This window comes from Myxocyprinus asiaticus, chromosome 13, assembly GCF_019703515.2.
Source record: "Myxocyprinus asiaticus isolate MX2 ecotype Aquarium Trade chromosome 13, UBuf_Myxa_2, whole genome shotgun sequence".
Lineage (NCBI taxonomy): Eukaryota > Metazoa > Chordata > Actinopteri > Cypriniformes > Catostomidae > Myxocyprinus > Myxocyprinus asiaticus.
This window is the reverse complement of record NC_059356.1, coordinates 9,537,339-9,563,190: the sequence shown is the minus strand read 5'-3', so window position 1 is coordinate 9,563,190 and position 25,852 is coordinate 9,537,339. Positions and strand designations below refer to the sequence as shown.

The 25,852-nt window shown below is 38.3% G+C and overlaps 1 protein-coding gene across 2 annotated transcripts in view; it reads left to right on the top strand.

The window, feature by feature from the left end:
• LOC127450790 (brain-specific angiogenesis inhibitor 1-associated protein 2-like protein 1) overlaps positions 1 to 25,852 on the top strand; it is a 111,766-nt gene that overhangs the window by 56,391 nt on the left and 29,523 nt on the right. For both annotated transcript variants that reach the window (XM_051715148.1, XM_051715149.1), the window contains 6 exons: positions 7,958 to 8,029; positions 8,430 to 8,564; positions 19,122 to 19,274; positions 20,162 to 20,317; positions 20,433 to 20,532; positions 24,234 to 24,447. In XM_051715148.1, the coding sequence (XP_051571108.1) occupies positions 7,958 to 8,029; positions 8,430 to 8,564; positions 19,122 to 19,274; positions 20,162 to 20,317; positions 20,433 to 20,532; positions 24,234 to 24,447 (830 nt within the window). The remainder of the gene's footprint in view (positions 1 to 7,957; positions 8,030 to 8,429; positions 8,565 to 19,121; positions 19,275 to 20,161; positions 20,318 to 20,432; positions 20,533 to 24,233; positions 24,448 to 25,852) is intronic.

Genomic DNA, 25,852 nt, shown 5'->3' with positions numbered 1-25,852 from the left:
GGAGATTTTTTTTCTGAAATAGTTTGTGTTCCCTCGCAATAAGTTTTGTGTTCCCTCCCAATAGTGTGGTGGTGTAGTGGGCTAAAGCACATAACTGGTAATCAGAAGGTTGATGGCTCAATCCCCACAGCCATCATCATTGTGTCCTGAGCAAGGCACTTAACTCCAGGTTGCTCCGGGTGTATTGTCCCTGTAATAAGTGCACTGTAAGTCGCTTTGGATAAAAGCATCTGCCAAATGCATAAATGTAAATGCAATAGGTTTTGTGTTCCCTTGCAATCAGTTTTGCATTCACTCCCAATAGGTTTTGCATTCCCTTGCAATCAGTTTTGTGTTCCCTCCCAATAGATTTAGCGTTCCCTTGCAATCAGTTTTGCATTCCCTCCCAATAGGTTTTGCGTTCCCTTGCAATCAGTTTTGTGTTCCCTCCCAATAGATTTTGCATTCCCTTACAATCAGTTTGCATTTCTTTGCAATAATTTTGCGTTCCCTCCCAATAGGTTTTGCGTTCCCTCACAATAAGTTTTACATTCCCTTGCAATACCTTTTGCATTCCCTCCCAATAGGTTTTGCATTCCCTTCCATTAAGGTTTGCTTGCCCTCGCAATAGTTTTTGTTCCCTCGCAATGTTTTGCATTCACCTGCAATAGTTTGTGTTCCGTTGCAATTAGTTTTGCGTTCCCTTGCAATCAGTTTTGTGTTGCCTTCCAATAGGTTTCGTTCCCTTGCAATCAGTTTTGCATTCCCTTGCAAGAAGTTGAGTTCTCTCCCAACAGGTTTTGCGTTCCCTCCCGATAGGTTTTGCGTTCCCTTGCAATACATTTTGTGTGCCCTCGCAATAGTTTGTGTTCTCTCGCAATAAGTTTTGCGTTCACCCGCAATAGTTTGTGTTCCCTTGAAATAAGTTTTGCATTGCTTTGCAATAAGTTTTGCATTCCCTCCCAGTAGGTTTCACATTCTCTTGCAATCAGTTTTGAGTTGTTTGCAATAAGTTTTACGTTCTGTTCGAATAGGTTTTGCGTTCCCTCTCAATAGGTGTGGCGTTCCCTCGCAATAAGTTTTGCTTGCCCTCGTAATAAGTTTTGCTTTCCCTCTCAATAGGTTTTGCGTTCCCTTGCAATCAGTTTGTGTTTTTATGCAATAAGTTTTGCATTCCCTCCCAAAAGGTTTTGCGTTCCTTCGCAATAAGTTTTGTATTCCCTCCCAATAGGTTTTGCATTCCCTTGCAATCAGTTTTGTGTTCCCTCCCAGTAGGTTTTGCGTTCCCTTGCAATCAGTTTTGTGTTCCCTCCCAATAGGTTTTGCGTTCCCTCGCAATAGGTTTTGCATTCACTCCCAATAGGTTTTGCTACGTAAACAAAATATACTGCTATTTACTTAACAAAGCCAACAATTTTATTTTGCTTACAATAAAGTTTTATCTTTTACTTGACACAGCTTCATTTCATTAAAATCAAGCAGCGATGAAGGTGAGAGCACGGATAAACACTTGTTGGTTTTTGCTAATTTATTCAGACATGTCAGTTATCTTAGCATGTGTCAGTTATGTTTATAGCATAATCGTGTCAGATACAATTAAACTGGAAATGCGCATAGGAAGATGTTAAATTCTTAACACCCAGACTGTATAAAATTATGTCATAATTGCAACACATTGTAATAAATAAAAAAAAAATCACTGTTATGTCAAATTTAGGCTACAAAATTGTTTAATGTGTATATACTAATGTTAGCCAATAAACACATCGTAACATTATGAAGCACAGACTTAATTCACTCCCCCAGACTACAATGGATAAAATGAAAACATATTAGTCAGATACACTAGTAAGCATGGGTTGCTTTCTGTGTATTCTTCATGAGGAAACGGAAAAATGGTGGAACATTTTTGACTCAGCTACTTTGATTTATACAGCCAACTTTTGCCAATTCATATATACTGTATACTGTATATGCTATTTACAGTAAAATGCGAACTGCCAGATTGAAAGTGATTTTAACTCAGTGCACATCCTAAAATTGCCTGAGTTCATTTGCAGCGCTCACATAAAAAGAAGGCCACTAACAAACAGAAGAAAGAGAAATCTTCATATGCGCGTTCTGTGATAAGCGCGTGTTCTGTGATAAGCGCTCGTGCTGCACTCGTGAGTGGCATCAGTCACGTGCACCGGCCGCTTTTCTTTCATCTGTTCTTTAAAATATAATCAAATGTGTTCCTTCAAGCACACATCTTTGTTCTAAGCAACAACATCAAATGTCAGTCTTGCCTTGTTCAGACCTGGTATTAACATCTGTCTCGGGAGATCGATAACAAGTGGATCCGAAACATACAGATCGGCGGGAAGATGTGCTAAATTACCTGCTACTGTTTAAAAAGTACCCAGCTTTTGGTTCATTTCATACCCTGTTTGAGAGAAAAAATAGCGTATATAGCCGGCTTTATCAAGACATTCAGTACTGGTAGATGGTGGTTTGTGGTGTTACACAGTACTTTCATTTTGCAATGTTTAGATATCATGTGAGTCATGTCTTACTCCCAAATGCCAGGTTTAGGCAAAAAGCCAAAATACACATGTATTTTGAATTTTAGTTTTGCTGGCAGTAGCAAGAGTATCATCCAATTTAAATATGGTGGTATACTACTGCTCTGGTGATTGTATCGCCTGGTAGACGTTATAGGCTAAACTTAAACTTTCAGAGAGCTACATAATATCGATACAGACGCAGCTGCATTGATTCACGCATCAACAAGTAGAACATGATGATGTATCGCGTATCGCGTATCGATATTTTGAACACAGCCCTACTCACCAGTCACACATCAGATTTGCCAGTGTACGGAGATGAATCGTGCATTAAATACATTTAAATGTCTGCGAAAGTTAAATTTGGGAATATTTCTGCTGACTTCAGACCTGTATACACGTTTTTCTGGGACGTGGTATGGATCAAAAGCATTTTTTTTTATGGTTTTCTTGATATCGGTTTCATGGGTTCACCGCCATTGTTTCCTCCCGCTGATGGTCACAAACATGACGGCTGCAAGGAAAAAGTGACGTCATTGAAGCAGGTCAATAGAGATTCATTTTTAATAGCTTTTAGTAACATTAAAGGAATATTTTGGGTTCAGGTTAAGCTCAATTGACAGCATTTGTGGCATAAAAACAACAAATCTTAATTTTGACATGTCCCTCCTTTTCTTTAAAAAAGCAAAAATCTGGGTTACAATGAAGCACAATATAAGTGAATGGGGAAATCTGCATTTTTGTGCAGATATGAGAGACTTTATAGGCATTTCACAATAGGAAATTTACAGGTACAATGCATTTCTTCTGCAGATTTCCAGTGGCCTCATGTATAAAACTCGTAGATTTCATCCTAAAAGTGTGCGTAAGCACAAACGTCAGATTTTGCGTACACAAAAGTTTTCAGATGGATAAAACCCTAAGTATGCCAGAACCTGCGCACATTTCCCTTTATAAATCGCAGACATAGCGGAAGATTGTGCATACATGCTCATGATTTACTACCCACTCCATCTCCTCCCCAAAAGAACCAAATTTGGAGCATACAACGCCTGTTTTAACTATGCATAACATCATCTAAATACAATTACCATATGCATATTGCCATATCATTGTATCGCCAGCAGCCATATCACCCTGCAGCTTTCGTCTGGTTACCCACTGAAGCTAAGCAGGGTTGAGCCTGGTCAGTACCTGGATGGGAGACCTAGGGAAAACTAAGGTTGCTGCTGGAAGAGGTGTTAGTGAGGCCAGCAGGGGGTGCTCACCCTGCAGTCTGAGTGGGTCCTAATTACCCCAGTGTGTTGATGGGACACTATTCTGTAAAAAGGCATTGTCTTTCGGATGAGACGTTAAACCGAGGTCCTGACTCTCTGTGGTCATTAAAAATCCCGTAAAGAATAGGGCTGTAACTTTGGTGTGTGGCCAAATTTACCCCCATTGGCCCTTATCAATCATGGCTTCCTAATAATCCCCATCCATGAACTGGCTCAATCACTCTCCTCTCTCCTCTCCACCAATAGCTGGTGTGTGGTGAGCGCACTATGGCTGCTGTCGCATCATCCAGCTGGATGCTGCACACTGGTGGTGGTTGAGGAGAGTCCCCTGTTCATAATGTAAAGTGCTTTGAGTGCTGTGTCAGAAAAGTGCTATATAAATGTAACATTCATTCATTCATTCATCCAGGCACGTGACTACAGCGTTCAACAGTTTGAGAAACACTGAACATAGGAGATACAGACTGTAAATTCCCCAAGAGCCCATAAGTTAGATGCTGGTGCTAAAATAATTTCTTAATCTTTGTCTTGCTTTAGAGTAAGATCTCTAGACATCCTTTAAACAAGATCTGTTTGCCCAATAAACATTGTTATAAGATATTAATTTCTTTTTGAAGAATATATCTTGAATATCCCAAAATATTTTTTGTTTTAAGCATAAATATAACCTATGCAATTATGCTTCTCAGTCAGTGTTTTATATAGTTTTTAAGGGTGTTTTATAGAGATTTTTAATATATAATATTGGAAACAAAGCAAAGATTATTAAAATGATTTTTGCAGTGTTAAATTATTGTCTGATATCATCAGATTACATGTGCAGGCTTACCTTTTGTTATATATATATAAGACTGTGAATGTTTTTTATTTCGATTAGGTCAGGATGAAGTGAAGCAGGCAGCACACATATGCACATTTTATATGCAGTGCTGTACCTGTTTGAACTGTACAGTATAGCATTTCTTATAGGATCTATTCAGACAGCCAACCACCAGTCTTTACAATGGTCCGTTTGACTTCTGCTTGTGTCTGGCCGTGTCTGTCACTATACCGTCTGTTTTACCAAGCCATTTTATGTCAGTCAGAGTCAAGTGCGCATCACAGATCATCTTTATTCAAGTGCTGTCTTTTACCTCAGGATGTGATGTCTGTAATGGTACACAATTCCTGAGTCTTTGAGAACTGAAAATATCACGAGAAATCTTATTTGAATGCCTTTTCCATTAGTTGCATAAAAGTAATATAGCCCTAATATTGCCTGGATAACAATTATGTCTGATTCAAGTGCTTAACTCCATACTCCATTTTAATTCTAAATGTGGTTTATTAAATGAAAAGCACTATATTATCTGTCTGTTCAGTTCATTACTGGTCCAGTTGGAATCGGCAGTTCACACACAGCAGTGAAAGAGTTCGTACACAAGAGCTTGTGTGGCAGTGCGCACATTTCCACGTCAAGTTTACTTTTTTATAAATCCCATTGTGAGCATGAGGCGGCATTCGCAACATCTTTGTGCGTACGCAGCGTTTATAAATGAAGCCCCTGGTACTATGTTTCATAGTAACCAGAACCCTAAAAATATTAGGATAGATCTGTAATTATGTAACAGAAATGTCTTTAATATAGAGGAGCCACATCTAAAACACAATAGAATCCTTCAAATATATAGCAGAATGATACCTATCTACTAACATGAAGCATTTTTCTCAATGAATAAAGAAATGCATTAATGAAGACATGCCTAATGTCAGGAAGTGTTGGCAAATGCTGAGAGTAGGCCTGTTGCGATTATTAAATAATCATTTGATTGTGGTTATTTGAGATAATTGTGACAATTGTGCACTTACAATTCTAATCACATTTAACAATAAGGGAATTTAAAGCCAGTATATAAATGCCATCAGTACCGCCGCTCCCTATACGCATATTACACAGTCTGCGTAGGGCACCAGCTCCCTAGGAGGGCACCATCTTACCCTATGGGGGCACCAGAAACTCCACCGGCTTCCCTTCCTTGCACGTTAAATGCTATTGAAGGGCATGATAGCAGCTGCGGAACAGACCATTGCCTTGCAGCTCACACCACGTCAGATTATCGCCTTTGTAGGATTTTATCTGTAAATAATTTGTTTAAGAATTTGGCCATGTTCAACCACCAAAATAATGTAAGGAAATATATGCAAGGTAAATGACACCTGAGCAGATTAGAAATCTGATTAAAATTCTCCACCATTCAGTATGTAATACAACAGGCTTGTTGTATCTGTTAATAATTTCAAGGAATTTAGCTCAATAAGGGAATTAGCGATTGATTTGGGGAATATTAAAAGAATCAGTGATTACGTCCTTTCAAAGTCTTCGGCCAGCGATGAGTTGATCAGAACGTAAGATTAATTCTTACGATAATACTACTTTCATGGCAATTGAAAATAATATCACAAATAGATTGAAATACTGTTTATTGCGCGGAGATGGGGAGGGTGGCTGCTTTCGAGGAGGTGTCATATAGAAGGCTGGGGATCTGGGATTCATTTGATGGGAAATGGGGCAGTTATTTGGAGTTTTGGGGGGACTCTCGGGGAGGGGCTGTGGAGAGAGAGGCGTAGGTTTAGATGTGTATGATTATTATATTCTCTTTTTTTATTATTATTTTTATTTTATTTGTGTGTGTGTGTGTGTGTACTTATGTGTGACTACGGGGATGTTCATTGGGGATCGGGGTGGGGTTGGTGATTGGGGAGGGGTAGTAGAGGGAGTTAAATGTTGATTCATTGTATATTTGTTTTTCTTTGTCAACTATTTGAATCAATAAAAAATGTTAATAGCAAATACTGTTTATGAGCATGTAGCTTAGGATCGAAAGACCTCAGGGGACCGATATAATTTAATCAAATACACAGTCAACTTCTCTTTGAATACAAATAAGTCTTTATTAACTAATCTACAAAAAACAACTAAACTAACACATAGACAAACAAACATAAACACAGTTTAGTAAGTGAGTTTTGACAGAAGATGAATGGAAAATTATCTAACAGAAAGATGAACTTTATGGAGTCTATAGACCTTGCCTTGAACATACCCTGACAACTTAATATAGTACGCTGTGATTTGAGATCAGGTTACTCAAATTATATAATTTATAATTGTATTTATTTATCACACATTATACATTTTGCATATATACAGTGAAATTCTTTTTTTTTTTTTCACATATCCCAGCTAAGCTGGTGTCAGAGCACAGGGTCAGCCATGATACGGCACCCCTGGAGCAGATAGGGTCAAGGGCCCAACAGTGGCATCTGGGCAGTGCTGGGGCTTGAACCCCCAACCTTCTGATCAGTAACCCAGAGCCTTAACCGCTGAGCCACCACAGTCTGGAGGTCTGTTCTCGCATTGCGTTGCGTGCGTTGTTTGGCGTGTGGAGTTCTCGAAGTCCTTTGGCTTGGTTCAGTTCTATGAGGCCTTTATTTGGTTTGATGGATGGGTGATGGAATGACTAGGCAGAGACCCGGAGGCAAGGATTCCCGTAAGGGAGAACTCGAGACTTCCCAGGACAGGGGTTAAAAAAAGTGTGAAGGCCGCAGAGAAGAGGGGGAGAGGGTGTTGTCCAGGCTTGTCTTTTAACTCCTTTGGTTTGTTTACACCCAAAAGAGGCTCTAAGCCAATCAGAGGCGGATTTTCAGAGGGCCTGTGGTCAATGTGTCCTCCCCTCAAGATAATTAATGTATGGCCTTTGTTCTAAGGTTTGTCCGTTTCCTGCTCAAAAAGTGAACATTTTAATCATGAATTTCTTAAGAAATCTATAACTGCAAATAACCCAAAAATACTTCAGACCATCATTCTGGAATTTAAGAGACAATCAATTACATACCAAACACTTGTAATTTCTTATTAAATTACAGTTATAATGCATGATAAAACTTCCTACTATTTAGTTTGTTAGTTTTAAACATGGATAATACATTACATGTTATGAGAGACATACTTGTAAGGGTTATCATCTGCATAAGATTTATTTGTCAATTTTTGGTCAAATCCTACACAAAAAGAAATGCCCAAAGCTTTATAACGGACAATTAATCGTCATATTTATCATTCATTATTTGTAATCTTCTTATAAATTAAATTTTGTGCTCTCTCTGTCTCTACAGTTTAAACGTTTCCATCGGGAGGTTATTGTGGAGTTGGAGAGGAAATCAGACATGGATGTGAAATACATGACGGTGAGCAACATTATGTGTGAGTCTATCAGTGTTGGGGAAGCTACACTGAAGTTCTTCAATTGAGGTGGTTTCTGGAAAAACTTAACTATTTTTACACTATCTGTTTTCATGCTACTGAAAAATATAATTACTTTAATAACATTGTTACTTTTAGTTACGTTCTCTCCAATGATGGGGTCTACATGTGATTTTATTGAGATGCTGCATCTTTGTCTTTTGGGAATGTGCTTCTAAACTGCATTTTTTTAGGGGAATGAAACCAGCTCATGTCACACTCTTTGTTTCCTGTCTGCACCAGCACAGTGGTCAATCAAACTCATCTCTACACTGCCACACTGTACATGTGTAGACATGTCGCTGTGTCCCGGAGAGAGACTGATCAAATTCTGTCTGTCCACAGGCAACGTTTAAGAGATACCAGACTGAACACAAGATGAAGCAGGACTCGCTGGAGAGATCTCAATCAGACCTGAAGAAATTCAGGAGAAAGAGTCAAGGAAAGAACGCTTCGAAGTACGAGAGTAAAGAGAACGAGGTATGTGTTTTCACACGCAACCACACACACACACGCATTTTGTTTCATTTTCTCAAATGCACAGATTAGCGGTCGACCAATAGTATATTTTACCGATACCGATAACTACGTTTAATAATAAGGTTGAATAACTGATTAATCAAGCAATAGTTTTTAAAATTGATACTGATTGAAAAAATAACACTCAGAGTAAAATAGTGCTGAACTTTATTACAAAAATAAACAGTACTGACTGAACCATGAAAATGTATTGTACTATTTAAAATGAAATAAAAATATAAATATTAATATATATATATGAACTAATATTAACATTTTAAAGTCAGCTGATTGTTAAATTGACGTTGTTTCCGTAGTTCACAAGAGGGCGCAATAAATAAATCATTCACGCCATTATTTTTGCATAGACTATTCCTGGCAGTTAAAAAAGAGCATTTCATTTTCAACTGTTGTGCATAAAATAAATAAATTAGTTTTAGTTGGTCCATATTCTCAAATGTTAAGTCAAAAGTAAAATGAGGGGGGAAAACGCATCAATAGACAGTTCATATGGTGTTACACTTGCACTGATTCCTACTACTCCAGACTCAAGCTTCATAATAGCGAAATACACATTGTTTTTATTCAGTACAGTTGTATGTAGAGTAGCAATATTCACAGTATTCAGATGAACTCATGGTGAAGCGGCTCAGACTATAAGCACAGGCTAGGGGCTGTTTAAACAGACGGAACACAACAGACTGACCAAACGCGAGGATCTCGAGAAACACATTTCCAAGTTGAACATCTTTCCCGACAAAGCATTTAAACAACTCATTGCTTAATCTGAGAAGTGCTTATAGGAGAGCAAGACACAACGGCCAAAGACCTCCACCAACTGTAAAGGGCTGTTCACACCGAACGCTTTTGCAACCATCCATTTGTTTTTCTATGTAAACGCACGCTAGACGAACGTCTTTGTTTCCCTTTGTTTTTGTTTATTCAGCATCTCGTGCAGGAGCGCTGTTTTATAGATGATGTGTCTAATTAAAAAAAAATTTAAAAGCCTATTTAGCACATGAATATGATCGATCTTAAGTCATCGTATTACAGTGAGGATACATTTTTTAATTGAAATCAGATGCATTTCTGATTTGTTAATATGTTTCTCTCGGCTGCATGAAGATATTCATTTACTTTCTCACGTCACTAGCTTTAAATATGCAACTTAGCTGGCTAACGAATGCATAAACGCGACCAGCTGGATATAAACTAATGCGAATAGATGGTAACAATCGTGACATTTAAACATTTGGATAGGACTTGCGTGTATTTTTGTCACATTGTTCTAACCGCTTGAGGTTAGCTTTAATATTAGCGTCCTCTCAGCCTCGTCGGCAAACAAACTGCTGTTCTCTACTAATGCAGCATCTAGTCAACAAATGAATTACTTTATAATGATATGACAGCGTGTACTGTAGTGTACTGTATACCTTTTTGTTGTTGATGTTTTAAATCCACATCTGAAGTGTTCCACTCCATGCAGAGTGTAGTCTCACATGTCAAAACAAACAGCACAAGGCATCAGTGAAGTGATAGCTTTTATTTCACCTCTAAGAGGCCGCTCTCATACTGTATAACAACAGCGGACCCTTCCCAGCCGCTCCAGCACCAGACGCAATGGGGAAAAACAATCGGTGTGGATTTTTGCCGATAACCGATATTTCCAGAAATTTGTTATCGGTACCGGTTAATCGGCAAAACAGATATATTGGTCGACCTCTAGTACAGATAAGCATAGCAGTTTAGTTTATATTTTCATTTTCAGTTTAGTTGGGTATAATCTTTATATATTTTATTTCACCAAAAAAGGTATATACTGTATGTATAAATATACAGTATATATACTGAATATGTGTGTGTGTGTGTGTGTGTGTGTGTATGTATGTGTAATATATACCTGTATGTATATATATATTATATAAACTAGGGGTGTAACGCTTCAAATTTTTCATGGTTCGGTTTGTATTACGGTTTTAGGGTCACGGTTTCGGTACAGTTCGGTATTTGCTTTGTTCAGAAAAAAAAACACTGGTAAACACTGCAACAGGTTTACCCTTAAATAACAATAACAGTAACCATAGTTTAACCATGGCATTTGTAGTAAAATCATAGTATCCATAATATAAAAATGGTTACTGTCATGGTTACAATATAGAGTAAAATTATGGTTACTATATAGAAATTACAGTATTACTGTTATAAAACCATGGTTAATTGATTTCTGCTCTGAAAACCATGGTGACAATGGTCATGGTTACTACAATATTACTATAGTAAAACCATGGTTAATTTTTGTCAGGGTCCTTAACTAAAAAAACATTTTCTCTAATTACTAAATCAACATTTTAACTTAATACCTGCACTTATGCTACATGTATAAACATAAAGTTCACTTCAAATTCATCTCAACATATTCAGAAGATGTACATCACTATAAAAGGAATAACCTTGCTATTAAAATGCATACGAGAAAGGATGTTGTGATAATGCTGCTCGAGTATTTTAATCATACGTGTAAATCCCACATGAACACCCCAAGCGCTTTAGTTATTGTTTCATGTCTGTCCGAATTACCACTTAATGCCTGATTAAAAATGGAAGGAAGTGTGTGCACTTGCCATTTTCAACTACACACAATGCTTGCAGAACAGTGATATCATCAAGTTGACCCACGTGAAACACAGGCAGAGCGTATCCATCTACAGATCCATTCAGGTGCATTAGCGGAGGGTGTAACTGTGCATGTCTTTTTGATGCTTTGTTTTCTTCACCAAACCTTGTGCTCCAGATGTGCCAGTGCTTACCGAACCGTGGGTGGTGAACCGTACGGTTAGTTTTTTTACCGAGAACCATTACACTCCTAATATATACTGTATAAATATACTCTAGATATTGCATATATACAGTACTGTGCAAAAGCAGGGTTCCCACAGGTCCTTAAAAAATCTTAAAATGCATTGAATTCATTAATCTAAAAATAAGGCCTTAATTGGTATTAAAATGTCTTAAATCAATCTTTCAAAAGTCTTAAAAATGCTAAGACATGGGAAGTAGGATTTTACGAATCATTTTTTTCCTGACATTGCAATTTAAAATCTCAAAATAATTGGTAACATCTTTTTAATTTACCAAATGCCTCTCACATTAACGTCACGCAGATCAGGATAGCGGAACCAACGACACTCATATTTTGTTTGCGGCCGGGATGCTCAGAGCAGATGCTCTGTCTGCTAGCTAGCGACGACATGGAGACATGCAAATTCAATGAAAACTGGCTATTCAACCAAGATTTCGCAGCATGGCTGAAACCGGTACCAGGCAATATATACGAGGCACGGTGTATTTTGTGCAGGAAGTGTTTCAAACTCGGGAATCAAGGCTGTGGAATCCCACATACAGAGTGTGAAACACAAAACTGCCAAGTCAACCCACCAACAGACAGCAGGTATTTCCCAATTCTGTTCTACCCTCGTCTCCACTACGCCTACACTGAAAGCAGAGGTACTGTGGTGTCTGAACACAGTGACAAAACACCAATCATACAAGTCAAATGAGGGAGTGACACATTATTATTGGCTTTTTAGTTGTGTATTTTGAACATGCATTAAATGCATACCGCCATTATAGCACATAATGAATACAAGAATTATAGTTCTCAGCCAATTGTGCCTTTTTATTGATGATTCATGATTATGTTATGTTATTGTTTTCCATGTGTTCCACTCTAGAAAGTGTTAAAAATGTTTCAACATTTGAAGTAGATCATCTAACTTTTTAACTGGACCAAAAAAGTCATGTTTTATGTTACAATAAACATTTGGGCAAACTTTTCCCTAACCCTAAGTAGTAGATGTCGTTATTTTTTCTTCAATTTTGGTTATTGTAAAGTTGGTCTTGAATTTCATTCCGAGTGGCATTAAAAAGTCTAACTTGCCTTAAGCTGTAGGAACCCTGAAAAGTCTTGGCCGCATTACATTTTTCACAAAATCATTTGTTTTTAAATGATTGATTTATATATTTTGCTTTTATTATCAGTAGGAAATATACATTTTAGATTTCACCGTTCCCTTTGCAAATAGAATAGAAAAAGAAAAACACAGAGTCAGTCTGGGATTACATGAAGAGACAGAAGCAATTATGACCGCCTAAATAGATAGAAGAACTGTGGCAAGTTCTCCAAGAAGCTTGGAACATCCTATTTGCAGACAAGCAAGAAAAACTGTGTCCAGGTGTACCTAGACGAATTGGTGCTGTTTTGAATGCTAAGGTGGCCACACCAAATATTGATTTAGCTTTTTTTATGTTTACTGGACTTTGTATGATGTTAAGTGATAAATGAAAACGATTTATGGCATTATTTTTGAAGACATCCTCACTATGAAATTTTTTTTACAACGTTTGCACAGTACTGTATATACTGCGTATATGTATATGTGTAATATATATATATATATATGTGTATATATATATATATATATATATATATATATATATATATATACTCAGCAAAAAAATAAACGTCCTCTCACTTTCGACTGCTTTTATTTTCAGTAAACTTAACGTGTAAATATGTGTTTGAACATAAAAAGATTCAAAAACTAAGACATAAACTGAACAAGTTTCACAAACATGTGACTGACAGAAATGGAATGTGTCCCTGAACAAAGGGGGGGTTCAAAATTTGTAACAGTCAGTATCTGGTGTGGCCACCAGCTGCATAAAGTACTGCAGTGCATCTCCTCCTCATGGACTGCACCAGATTTGCCAGTTCTTGCTGTGAGATGTTACCCCACTCTTCCACCAAGGCACTTGCAAGTTCCCGGACATTTCTGGGGGGAATGGCCCTAGCCCTCACCCTCCAATCCAACAGGTCCCAGACGTGCTCAATGGGATTGAGATCCAGGCTCTTCGCTGGCCATGGCAGAACACTGACATTCCTGTCTTGCAGGAAATCACGGACAGAACGAGCAGTATGGCTGGTGGCATTGTCATGCTGGAAGGTCATGTCAGGATGAGCCTGCAGGAAGGGTACCACATGAGGGAGGAGGATGTCTTCCCTGTAACGCACAGCATTGAGATTGCCTGCAATGACAACAAGCTCAGTCCGATGATGCTGTGACTCTCTGCCCCAGACCATGACGGACCCTCCACCTCCAAATCGATGTTGCTCCAGAGTACAAGCCTCGATGTAACGCTTATTCCTTTGACAATTAAGATGAGTCCGACCATCACCCCTGGTGAGACAAAACCGCGACTCGTCAGTGAAGAGCACTTTTTGCCAGTCCTGTCTGTTCCAGCGAAGGTGGGTTTGTGCCCATAGGCGACGTTGTTGCCGGTGATGTCTGGTAAGGACCTGCCTTACAACAGGCCTACTGATCCTGTGCAGGTGTTATTACACATGGTCTGCCACTGCGAGGACGATCAGCTGTTCTTCCTGTCTCCCTGTAGTGCTGTCTTAGGCGTCTCACAGTTCAGACATTGTAATTTATTGCCCTGGCTACATCTGCAGTCCTCATGCCTCCATGCAGCATGCCTAAGGCACGTTCATGAGCAGGGAAACAGTAGAAAGAGTCAGTAGAAAGGTCTCTTTAGTGTCCTAAGTTTTTATAACTGTGACCTTAATTGCCTACCATCTGAAAGCTGTTAGTGTCTTAAGAACCGTTCCACAGGTGCATGTTCATTAATTGTATATGGTTCATTGAAAAAGCATGGAAAACATTGTTTAAACCATTTACAATAAAGATCTGTAAAGTTATTTGGATTTTTACAAAATTATCTTTAAAATACAGTATCCTGAAAAAGGGACGTTTCTTTTTTTTGCTGAGTTTATATATATATATATATATATATATATATATATATATATATATATATATATATATATATATATATATATATATATAGCTCCGGAAAAAATTAAGAGACCACTGCAAAATTATCAGTTTCTCTGGATTTTGGTATGGTTTGAGTAAAATTAACATTTTTGTTTTATTCTTTAAAGTACTGACAACATTTCTCCCAAATTGCAAATAAAAATATTGTCATTTAGAGCATTTATTTGCAGAAAATGACAACTGGTCAAAGTAACAAAAAAGATGCAGTGTTTTCTGACCTCGAATAATGCAAAGAAAACATATTCATTTTTAAACAACACAATACTAATGTTTTAACTTAGGAAGAGTTCAGAAATAAATATCAGGTGGAATAACCCTGATTTTCAGTCACAGCTTTCATGCGTCTTGGCATGCTCTCTACCTGTCTTTCTCATTGCTGTTGGGTGACTTTGACTTTGTTTTTGTTTTATTATCAAGGTTACAGTGAGGCACTAACAATGGGCAATTTTTGGAGGGTTTAAACAGAAATATGAAGCTTATAATTTTATAAAAACACTTGCATTAATTCTTCTGTTAAAACTCATGTATTATTTGAGCTGTAAGGCTGTTTAAATGGTAATTTTTGCTGTCATTTTAGGGTTTGTTGACATTGTCATGGTAACAAAGTTGTAAAATTGGCTATAACTGTACACAGAAAAGGTTAGCAAGTGTTTTTATCACACTAAAATCATGTTTACATGCATATCCTTTGTCTTGTGGCTATACTTTTAAAAAAGTGAGTATTTTAAAGGTGCTATATGTAATATTTTTACTGTACTAAATCATAAAATGACTATAATATGTCATTAGAGAATTAGGAAACATGCTAAGTTGAAATACTGGCTTCTCCGATAACAATGCTACAGCCAGTATATTCTACTTTGACGTTTCCGTTCTGGGCCGGAATTTCTGTTTATATTTCGGCCTGTGTTATCCTGCCCACTGCCCACTCACCAGTAGTATTTCGACACCGCTGGGTTGCCAGATTTGAACAAGTTTGCAGGCAAACACTGCGTGCTGCAGCCATGGAAGCCAGCAAACGAACTGGATCAGAGATAACAGATTCCACCCAACCTAAAAAGCCTCGCTATCCGTCTAAAAACCACCATGACCTGAGCCGTAGTGAAACAAGGATAAATATTGGAGATGCCTTTGGAAGATGGAGACAGCTTAAAGCCCATAAATCCTTTAAAACGGATGCTGAGTTGGCTAATTTGCGTGTCAACATTCTGGCAACCCGCTTCGAGTCTGGGGCGGGCAGACAACTCTCCAATATTTTGAATTTGGACTGCTGTACCCATTTCAAACACTTGTTGTCAATCTTACATATAGCACCTTTAACGTAAAAAAAAAAATGGCCCCCATGTCACTGCCGGTGGCTGCGCATTGTGAAATAACATCAACGGTTAAGGGCATTTACACCCTCATGATTGATTACAGCAGCAGCCAATCGTGTGCTTGGCAATCGTGGTCCAACCAAGGCAGATTGCTTGATTGGTTACAACTTGCTTGGCTACAGCAGAGTGTGCACAGTGAGAAGCAGCACTCGTGAAACTTCTCATTCATAAACAAACTGAATGACCTGGTACATGTACCGACCGACTGAATTTTTGGCTTCTGTTAGTGGCACCGTTTTGGCCATCTCAAGTATGGTTTTGGAACTGGTCTGTCTCCCTGGAGAAAGTGCCTTGGGAGATTCCAGTCAGAACAGACATGTTGTCTCAGGCTCACGGCAGCATTTGGCACCCCAGTCCAGACTTGTGGAAGTTATGATTATGGCCTCTCAATGGGGCGCTCTTTTGAGTGATGGGTTATCTCCCGCTGTGGTTGATACCATTCTGAATGCTTGAGCTCCATCAACTAGTAAGCTTTATATTTTCAAGTGGCATATTTTTGCTTCTTGGTGTACAGCGTGAGTTGAAGATCCAGTTCACTGCCCTGTCGGTACAGTGCTGGATTTTTTATTGCAAGAGCGTTTTGGGGCCGGGGTTGCCCCAGCAAAGCTTAAAGTCTATGTTGCTGCTATATCGGCTGAGCATTCATTTATCAATGGAGTCTCTGTCGGTAGACATTCTCTTGTCTCTTTTTATGCGCGTGGTATGCAGACTTAGACCTTTTCGTCCCGTCCGTGTTCCTTTATGGGATTTATCTGTTGTTTTGGAGGCGCTCTCAGGTGCTCCGTTTAAGCCCTTGGTAACAGTAGCTGATAAGTTTCTGCCTCTTAAAATGGCCCTGCTGGTGGCATTGGTTTTGTTTAAAAGGGTTAGTGATTTGCATGTCCTGTCGGTTAATCCCTTATGTATGGATTTTGCGCCAGGGTGTTCAAGGGTGGTGTTAAAACCTCGTTTGGGCTATTTGCCCAAGGTCGTTTCTACATCATTTCGCTCGCAGACTATTAATTTTCAGGCTTTCTGTCCACCCCCATTTGAGTAAGAGGAGCATGAAAGATTGCATATGCTTTGCCCAGGTCGGGCGCCGCGAGTTTATGTTGACCATACTAGCCAGTGGCGTAAGTCAGAGCAGTTGTTTGTGTGCTTTGGTTGCTGCAACAGGTGTTTCGGTGTCCAAGCAAAGATTGTCACATTGGATAGTTGATGCAATTTCAAGTGCTTATGAAGTGCATGGTTTACCTTCACCTTTGGGTATTCAAGCTCATTCTACAAGGAGGATGGCATCCTCATGGGTTTGGCTAGAGGTGTGTCCTTGAAGGACATTTGCATGGTGGCAGGATGGACCTCTCCCCATACATTTGTTAGATTTTATAATCTGGATGAGGGTTTGACTCCTGCCTCCCAGGTTCTCTCTGTTGGAACAGGAATAAACTCATAATTCCCTGTTTTATTCAGATGCTTTAGCTCGCTTGTGCACTGCTATATGCTTGCCACACAGGCATAGACATATTTGTTCTCAATGCGACTACGCAGCTCGAGTTCCTACGAAGGGGAAAGACTCTGTTACGTGAAGCATAACCCTGGTTCCCTGAGTGGGAATGAGATGCTGCTTAAGCTGGCCATACTCTCTAGCAGTTGCATAGGCTTGTGCCTTCATGGAGAAAATCTGACTCGATGGCGCGAAGCGAACGCCTTTATGGGGCCCATGACGTAGCTCCTTAGGGGTGTCGCTTAAGCACCATCAGCCAATAAATTGGCGTGATTGAACCGTGTTTTATCTTGAATGCAAAAATTAAAAAATAATTACATTTACTAAATTATATAAAAAAATAAAAATAATTAAATTAAACATTAAATATTATGTTAAGTAAACAACCTTTTTACAAAAGGTTCTGACTATTACCAAGTAGTTATTTATCACATTACAACAGAAATAGGTCTGTATCACTTTTGAAATTGTATGCAAATGTGTGCAGGTTTTGATAAGATGGTGCCTAATTTACATGATTGAAAAGTTTAAATGGGAAGTCACAATACAAAAAATAATTTTGTGTATTTTAAAATAGCAAAGTTTAATTTTTTTAAAACGAGAATTTTGTTCTTGTATTTATCTTTTGACCTTTATCCCAGATGACTGTCTGGTTTTCCTCAAGATGCCCAAACATGATTTCCAAAAAACCTGGTCGCAACATGAAATGGATTGAGTCATACTACTTTATCCTGTCTCATCAGTCTATTGGTGGGAGGGGTTGAGAGAGAGACACAGACGGACTGAAAAAAAAAAAAAACAGACTGAGACAGAGAAAGCTTGGTGAAAGCAAACCAAAGGGACTAGTGACACCAAACCAGCAAATCTCCTTTTTTACAACCAGAGAGAGGAGGAAGGGATGTGGCTTGTTTCTTTGGCCTTCATTCATCAGTATGATCACTCTGTCGTCTGTGAAGATAAACCCATCGTGTGATGAATGCTCTCTTACATCACCTGCATTATGCTGGGACGAGGGTGTGTCTGTGTGTGAATATACATGCATGCAAGACTGGCCACATACTGTATTAGCATGTGCAGCATAATGTACCCACTTTAACTTTCCAAACTTGTATCTTGCCATAACTCGGTTTTAAAGGGTTAGTTCACCCAAAAAAAGACAATTCTGTAATAATTTACCCATCTTCATATTGTCCCAACCTATGATTTCCTTTCTTCTGAGGAACACAAAAGAAGATGTTTTAAAAAATGTGCGAGCCGCTGTTTTCTGTACAATGAAAGGATGATGACTGTGGCTGTCAAGTTCCTAAAAGGACCAAAAGACATAAATTGTAAATTTTAGTGAACCTAGTGTGTCAGGATTATTATTATTATACACATTTTTATTTGGTGCCTGTGCTTTTATCATTATTTGAACAGTCATAAGGTCAGAGTTTCAGCAAATATTGACTTATACAAAGCTATCAAATGGCTTCTGAAGACTGAATTTAGCACACAAGTCATAGAGACTACTTTTATGATGTTTTAGTCATTTTTGACAGCCCCAGTCCCCAAATCACTTTCATTGTGACAAGTGACATTCAAGTTGGACTATCTTCCTGATCACTTTATTCCCTCACAATGCCTTTACAACTTGCACTAAAAAGCACAATGTCAAATGTTTTCCACCATCACAATGCCTTGTTCCTCTTGAAAGTCAAGAACACATTGCTTGTTGGACAGCTGATAAGAGGATTTGACCTCTAGTACTCTACTTTCTCTGCAGTGTCTAGAAACACTCACAACCCGTCAGATGGACATGCAGAAGTTCATCGCTGAGGGCTGCCGAGAAGCTCTGCTGGAGGAGAAGAGGAGGTTCTGCTTCCTGGTGGACAAGCATTGCACCTTCTCCTACCAGATTGCTGCTTTTCATGACAAGGTTCATTCTGAAACTTTGATTTGAACTAAAATAACCTGTTAAGCGAGCAGAGATCCAAAAGTGAAGGGATCCACACAGAAGACATGTTCATGTCATGCCTGTAAAGTGTTCTGGAGTTAGATTATAGCTGTATAACTTAAAGCTATTAGGGAGATGGGGCTAATTGTCATACTTTATACTGCAGTGAATATTTCTCAGAATACTTATATTTTTGAAAGTTAATTACTTTATTACCACATAGTACCTTAAGGACTTTACTACAAAAAAAGCTATTAAACATTGTCACTATTCTTGCCCTTGTATTCTTGTAATTCAAGAATTCTCAAGTAATTATTGTTACTGCAATATAGTACTTATTTAACTTTTAATTCACTTTTAAAAATAAACATGTATTTTTTTGTAAATTGGTGAAAAAAAAAAAAAAAAAAAGGCGAAATGTTAAATTTAAAACAAATTGCCTCAGAGCCAGTAAAAATTTTGTCAGGGCAAGTAAAAATCTAAACTACCGACTTGGGCCAGCAGAAAATATCCTCACTATTTAGACCTGGCCTGTGAGGGATGGATGAATGATCCATTCAGTATGTTGCTCTATCTAATTTTCACAAAGCATGTTTTTTTGTCCACTGGAAAGACATGTTTTCAACATTTCATCAGCACAATATATTGAACAGACTGTTTGCCTATCCCTCACTCCCTTGTTTCTATTAGTGTCAAATATACCATCTATCTAAGGTCAATAACTCTCCAGGTTATTAAGAGAGGGACTTTAGAATGTGTAATATCCTCACGAGAGAGATACCTTTATAATTACTGCAGCTGCTCCCGTGCTCTCTCAGTGGTTGGACTATAGGATCCAATATTGTGGTCTCATTCTCTGCTTTTTGAAGGCTCGAGAGCTGCTGATGGAGAACGTGACCAATTGGCAAGACAAATGCAGTGATGCTACCAACGTCCCAGAGAGCGTGATGTCCATGATAGAAGGTCTGCGCACTCCAGTGTCCATCACTCCACAGGCGTCTCCAGCCCCCAAGCGCCACAGCAGGGTGAGGACGCAACCACCCAGCCACAACACACATTTCCATGAGCTGATGCTCATACATTAGGATCAACATGGAGGCCCAGGCATGTTCTTACCTGCAATTTGCTGTACTTTTACAGACCAGCTCTGAAGCAATGATTCCACCTCCAGCACCTCCACAGACGAGTCCCCTTGCCAACATGTTTAATCAAAACCATTCCAGAGAGGAAACAGAGTCAGGTGATTGTTTTTACATTCCTACCAGTCTCTCCTTGGAATCGGCCATAATTTAAAAGGAACACGAAATAAGATTTGACCATATTTACTTTCTGAATGTGCGTTCTTGGTCTTATTGTGCATGATTCAATGGTGCACATTATTCAAAACAAATACAAATATTTTGTATTTGTAATCTCCATCTCTGAAATAGCATTCCTTTTTGGCTGACGTCACCTAGGCTGTATGGCTTTTGGGCCATTTTTACCAATAGTCAGGCATTGCTTTAGGCTACTGTTGTAGACAAGTCAGCCTACAATCTTTCTAATAATAAATGCAGTAATATAATGGCAGTTAATGTTATAAAAGTTACAATAATAATAGCAAAAACTAATAGATTTGAAAAAGAAGCATTGCTGTCATTTTACAATAAGGTTCTATTCGTTAACATTAATTAATTAGGTGTCATGAACTAACAATGATATTTGACAGCATTTATTAATCTTGGTTAATGTTACTTCATACAGTATGCAGCTCTGGGAAAAATTAAGAGACCACTGCAAAATTGCAGTTTCTCTGGATTTACTATTTATAGGTATGTGAGTAAAATCAACATTTTTATTTTATTCTATAAAGTACTGACAACATTTCTCCCAAATTCCAAATAAAAAATATTGTCATTTAGAGCATTTATTTGCAGAAAATGACAACTGGTCAAAATAACAAAAAAGATGCAGTTTTTTCAGACCTCGAATAATACAAAGAAAACCTTTATATTCATTTTTGAACAACACAATACTAATGTTTTAACTTAGGAAGAGTTCAGAAATCAGTATTTGGTGGAATAACCCTGATTTTCAATCAGCTTTCATGTGTCTTATCATGCTCTCTACCAGTCTTTCACATTGCTGTTGGGTGACTTTATGCCACTCCTGGCGCAAAAATTCAAGCAGCTTGGCTTTGTTTGATGACAGGGTCTTGATCTGGTGGTCCTCCATCCACACCTTGATTGACCTGGCTGTGTGGCATGGAGCGTTGTCCTGCAGGAAAAAACATGTTGGGGAACATTGTCAGAGCAGAAGGAAGCAAGTTTTCTTCCAGGATAATCTTGTACGTGGCTTGATTCATGCGTCCTTCACAAAGACGAATCTGCCTGATTCCAGCCTTGCTGAAGCACCCCCAGATCATCACCGATCAATCAAGCCAGGTCAGTCAAGGTGTGGATGGAGGAGCACCGGATCTAGACCCTGTCATGGCCAGCCCAATCTCTAGACCTGAACCCCATTGAAAACCTCTGGAATGTGATCAAGATGAAGATGGATGGCCACAAGCCATCAAACAAAGTGAGCTGCTTGAATTTTTGTGCCAGGAGTGGTATAAAGTCACCCAACAGCAATGAGAAAGACTGGTAGAGAGCATGCCAAGATGCATGAAAGCTGTGATTGAAAATCAGGGTTATTCCAACAATTATTGATTTCTGAACTCTTCCTAAGTAAAAACATTAGTATTGTGTTTTAAAATGAATATGAACTTGTATTCTTTGCATTATTCAAGGTCTGAAAACAAGGCATCTTTTTTGTTATTTTGACCAGTTGTTGTTTTCTGCAAATAAATGCTCTAAATGACCATATTTTGGTTTAGAATTTGTAAGAAATGTTATCAGTAGTTTATAGAATAAAACAAAAATTTTCATTTTACTCAGACACATACCTATAAATAGTAAATCCAGAGAAACTGATCATTTTGCAATGGTGTCTTAATTTATTCCAGAGATGTATATATAAACTAACAGTGATAAAAACTATTAGTTCATAATGCACTACCTGTAGTTAATATATACAACTTATAAAGTAAATAATTTATATGTGTAGAAAAAAAACATTTACCAAGATTAATAAATGCAATAAAAGTAGTGGTCATGGTTAGCTTATGTATTTCGTTAACTGATGTTCGTGAATACAACCTTATTATAAAGTGGTATCATTGGGATGCAACAAGATGCTCTCGAGGGTGAACATAACCTTCAGCCTCTATGTCCTGGTCAAAAAGCATCCTAAAAAATGGATGCCAGGATCCATTCTGGTATAGACCTTTTCACGATCCAATCAATTCCTGATGAATTACAGTGCATTCATAAAGTATTCAGACCCCTTCATTTGTTTCACATTTTGTTAGGTAGGCAGCCTTATGCTAAAATGCTTTAAATTATTATTATTTTTCACATCAATCTACACTCTATACCCCATAATGACACAGCAAAAACCAGATTTTTGATAACTTTGCAAATTTATTAAAAAGAAAAAACTGAAATATCACATTGGCATAAGTATTCAGACCCTTTGCTATGACACTTGAAATTTAGCTCAGGCGCATCCCATTTTTCTGGATCATATTTGAGGTGTTTCTACACTTTGATTGGAGTCCAACTGTGGCAAATTCAATTGATTGGACATGATTTGGAAAGGCACACACCTGTCTATATAAGATCTCACAGCTGAAAATGCATATCAGAGCAAAAACCAAGCCATGAGGTCAAAGGAACTGCTTGCAGAGCTCAGAAGTAGGATTGTGTCGAGGCACAGATCTGGGGAAGGCTACAAAAATTTTTCGGCTGCATTGAAGTTTCCCAAGAGCATAGTGGCCTCCATAATTCTTAAATGGAAGAAGTTTGGAACAATAAATTCCAAGCGTCATGTCTGAAGGAAACCAGGCACCGCTCATCACCTGCGCAATACCTTCTCAACGGGGAAGCGTGGTGGTGGTAGCATCGTGCTGTGGGAGTGTTTTTCATCAGCAGGGACTGGTCAGGTTTGAAGGAAAGCTGAACGCAGCAAAATACAGAGATATCCTTAATGAAAACCTTGTCCAGAGCGCTCAGGACCTCAGACTGGGCCAAAGGTTCACCTTCCAACAGGACAATGACCTTAAGCACATAGCCGAGACAACACAAGAGTGGCTTAGGGACAACTCTGTGAATGTCCTTGAGTGGCCCAGCCAGAGCCCGGACTTGAACCCAATCGAACATCTCTGGAGAGACCTGAAAATGGCTGTCCACCGATGGTCCCCATCCAACCTGACAGAGCTTGAGAGGATCTGCAGAGAAGAATGGCAGAAAATCCCCAAATCCAGGTGTGCAAAGCTTGTCGCATCATACCAAAAACAACTTGAGGCTGTAACTGCTGCCAAAGGTGCTTCAAATAAGTTCTGAGTTAAGAGTCTGAATACTTATGTCAATGTGATATCTAAGTTTTTTCTTTTTAATACATTTGCGAAGTTATCAAAAATCTGGCTTTTGCTTTGTCATTATGGGGTGTGGAGTGTAGATTGATGTGAAAAAAATAATATTTAAAGCATTTTAGCAAAAGGCTGCAGCATAACAAAATGTGGAAAAAAATGAAGGGGTCTGAATACTTTATGAATAAACTGTATATTGAAGTCCCGCCCTACATTTTGTTCACGTTAAATATACTTTTTCACACGGAAATGCGTCACATTACGAAAATAAAATGGATTGCAAATGCTCTTTCATGTTGACTTTATGAATAGCAGTGAATTTTTAAGTTTTTGTGTACTGTTCAAATGTACATTTGAGATGGCAGTTCAAGTTGGAATGGATTAGTTGTCTATATGCCAAATTTTTAACTTCTATTCTCAATTATATCATCACAAACAAGCTATGAGGACATTTTGAGGCTGTAAAAGAAGGTGTTTCTTGTCCTTTCCAGACTACACCAATGAGGACAGTGGATTGTCCAGATCTGTGTCTGTGGCCACTGGACTCAATCTCACAGACAAAAGACCCAAAGTATGCACCATTTTCCCCCACAAGTCTGGAAACAACAACACGCTGCTGAGCTTTGAAGAGGGTGACATCATCATACTGCTGATTCCTGATGAGAGGGACGGCTGGCTGTACGGAGAACTGCAGAAAACCAGGCAGTGAGTAAAACTGTACTTACCAGATCATTTGTCTTATAGCCGCAATTCAAAAAAGTTTGAATGGTAATGTTACACAGCGGTAAACACTCAACTGTCCCAACTTTTTTGTCATCTGATTTGACATTAGTGTATATATAAAACAATGAAATTCACAAGGTAAAACATCAAATAATGTGTAATTGTATTGCTTTCAATAGAGCACAGGGTGAATAGAATTTATAAACCACTCCTTTTTGTTTTCATTAGCATTTTCGATACTATCCCAACTTTTTTAGAGATGGTGGTTGTATTTTAAAAGGGCCATTTAAGGTTTCTAACATCAAAGTGAAGCTGAAATTGAGCTTAACATGACCATTTTCCACCCTCTCTCTGACCTTTAGAATTAAACCTGCTGTTTTTGCTAATGTACCTTCTACTAAGACTTCTGTATTAAAATCTTGACAAATCTGACATCTGAACAAGCTTATGTTGAAGCTTAGTTTCAGTAAATGGTCTGAGTGGACTGGGAAGGAGCTTTGCATTGTGAAAATTACAGCAGTAGCTCCTAACTGTTGGGTTGAGACACAGAAATGAGTCAAAGATCTGTTCTCATTCTTTTCTGTGGATAGTAGAGAAAATCGATGCTAAATACAAATAATAAAATGCAACTAATCATAGTTAGGATAGCAAAGTTAGCAAGCTTATCAACCTTTAAAAAGGAGGAAAAAACAGACAATATATTTTTTGTCGTTGATGTCAAAGGCTCTGCATCCAATCAAAGGTATGTTGGTGCAAAATGTATCTGTCCTTTGTTTAAAGCTAGTCAAAGTAGGCAAATGCCAGCATGGACAGGTTGTGTGACATGCCCTCATCCTCAAACTAGAACAAAACTACTCAAGATACGAACAATACTACATTAAATGTGGGTTCACTTGCAACAAGGATTAAAAAAGTTTTTGCCGACCACAGTGTGTTTACAGTTTTGAATTATTGGCTGCCAACAGCATGAATCCATTGAAATTCAAGAGACACTTAGCAATTGTAAACCTCTCAGTTTTCCTATTCAGCCTGTCATGATACTATTTTAAATATTTTTGGGCCTATGCAGTTTATTGTAATGCATTTCTATCTTTAATTTTACAGACAATTCTTTTACATACAGTATGTACAATTAAACAACACGGGGAACTTTGATGGGTCGCCACCAATTTCAAAAACTGGGTCCTGACGCAAAACCAGTAAAGGACTACTGCATAACAGTTTGTCTATATACAGTAGAACACCAAGCTATTTTATTTCAAAAGCAAAGGAAAGAGCAAAGAAAATCCTGTTTTCTATGATACGTCCCCTTTAATGAAAGGTTTTGGACACTGGCTTGGTTAACAGTTAACCTGGAATGGACTTCAAACTCAAATTTCCAGAAATA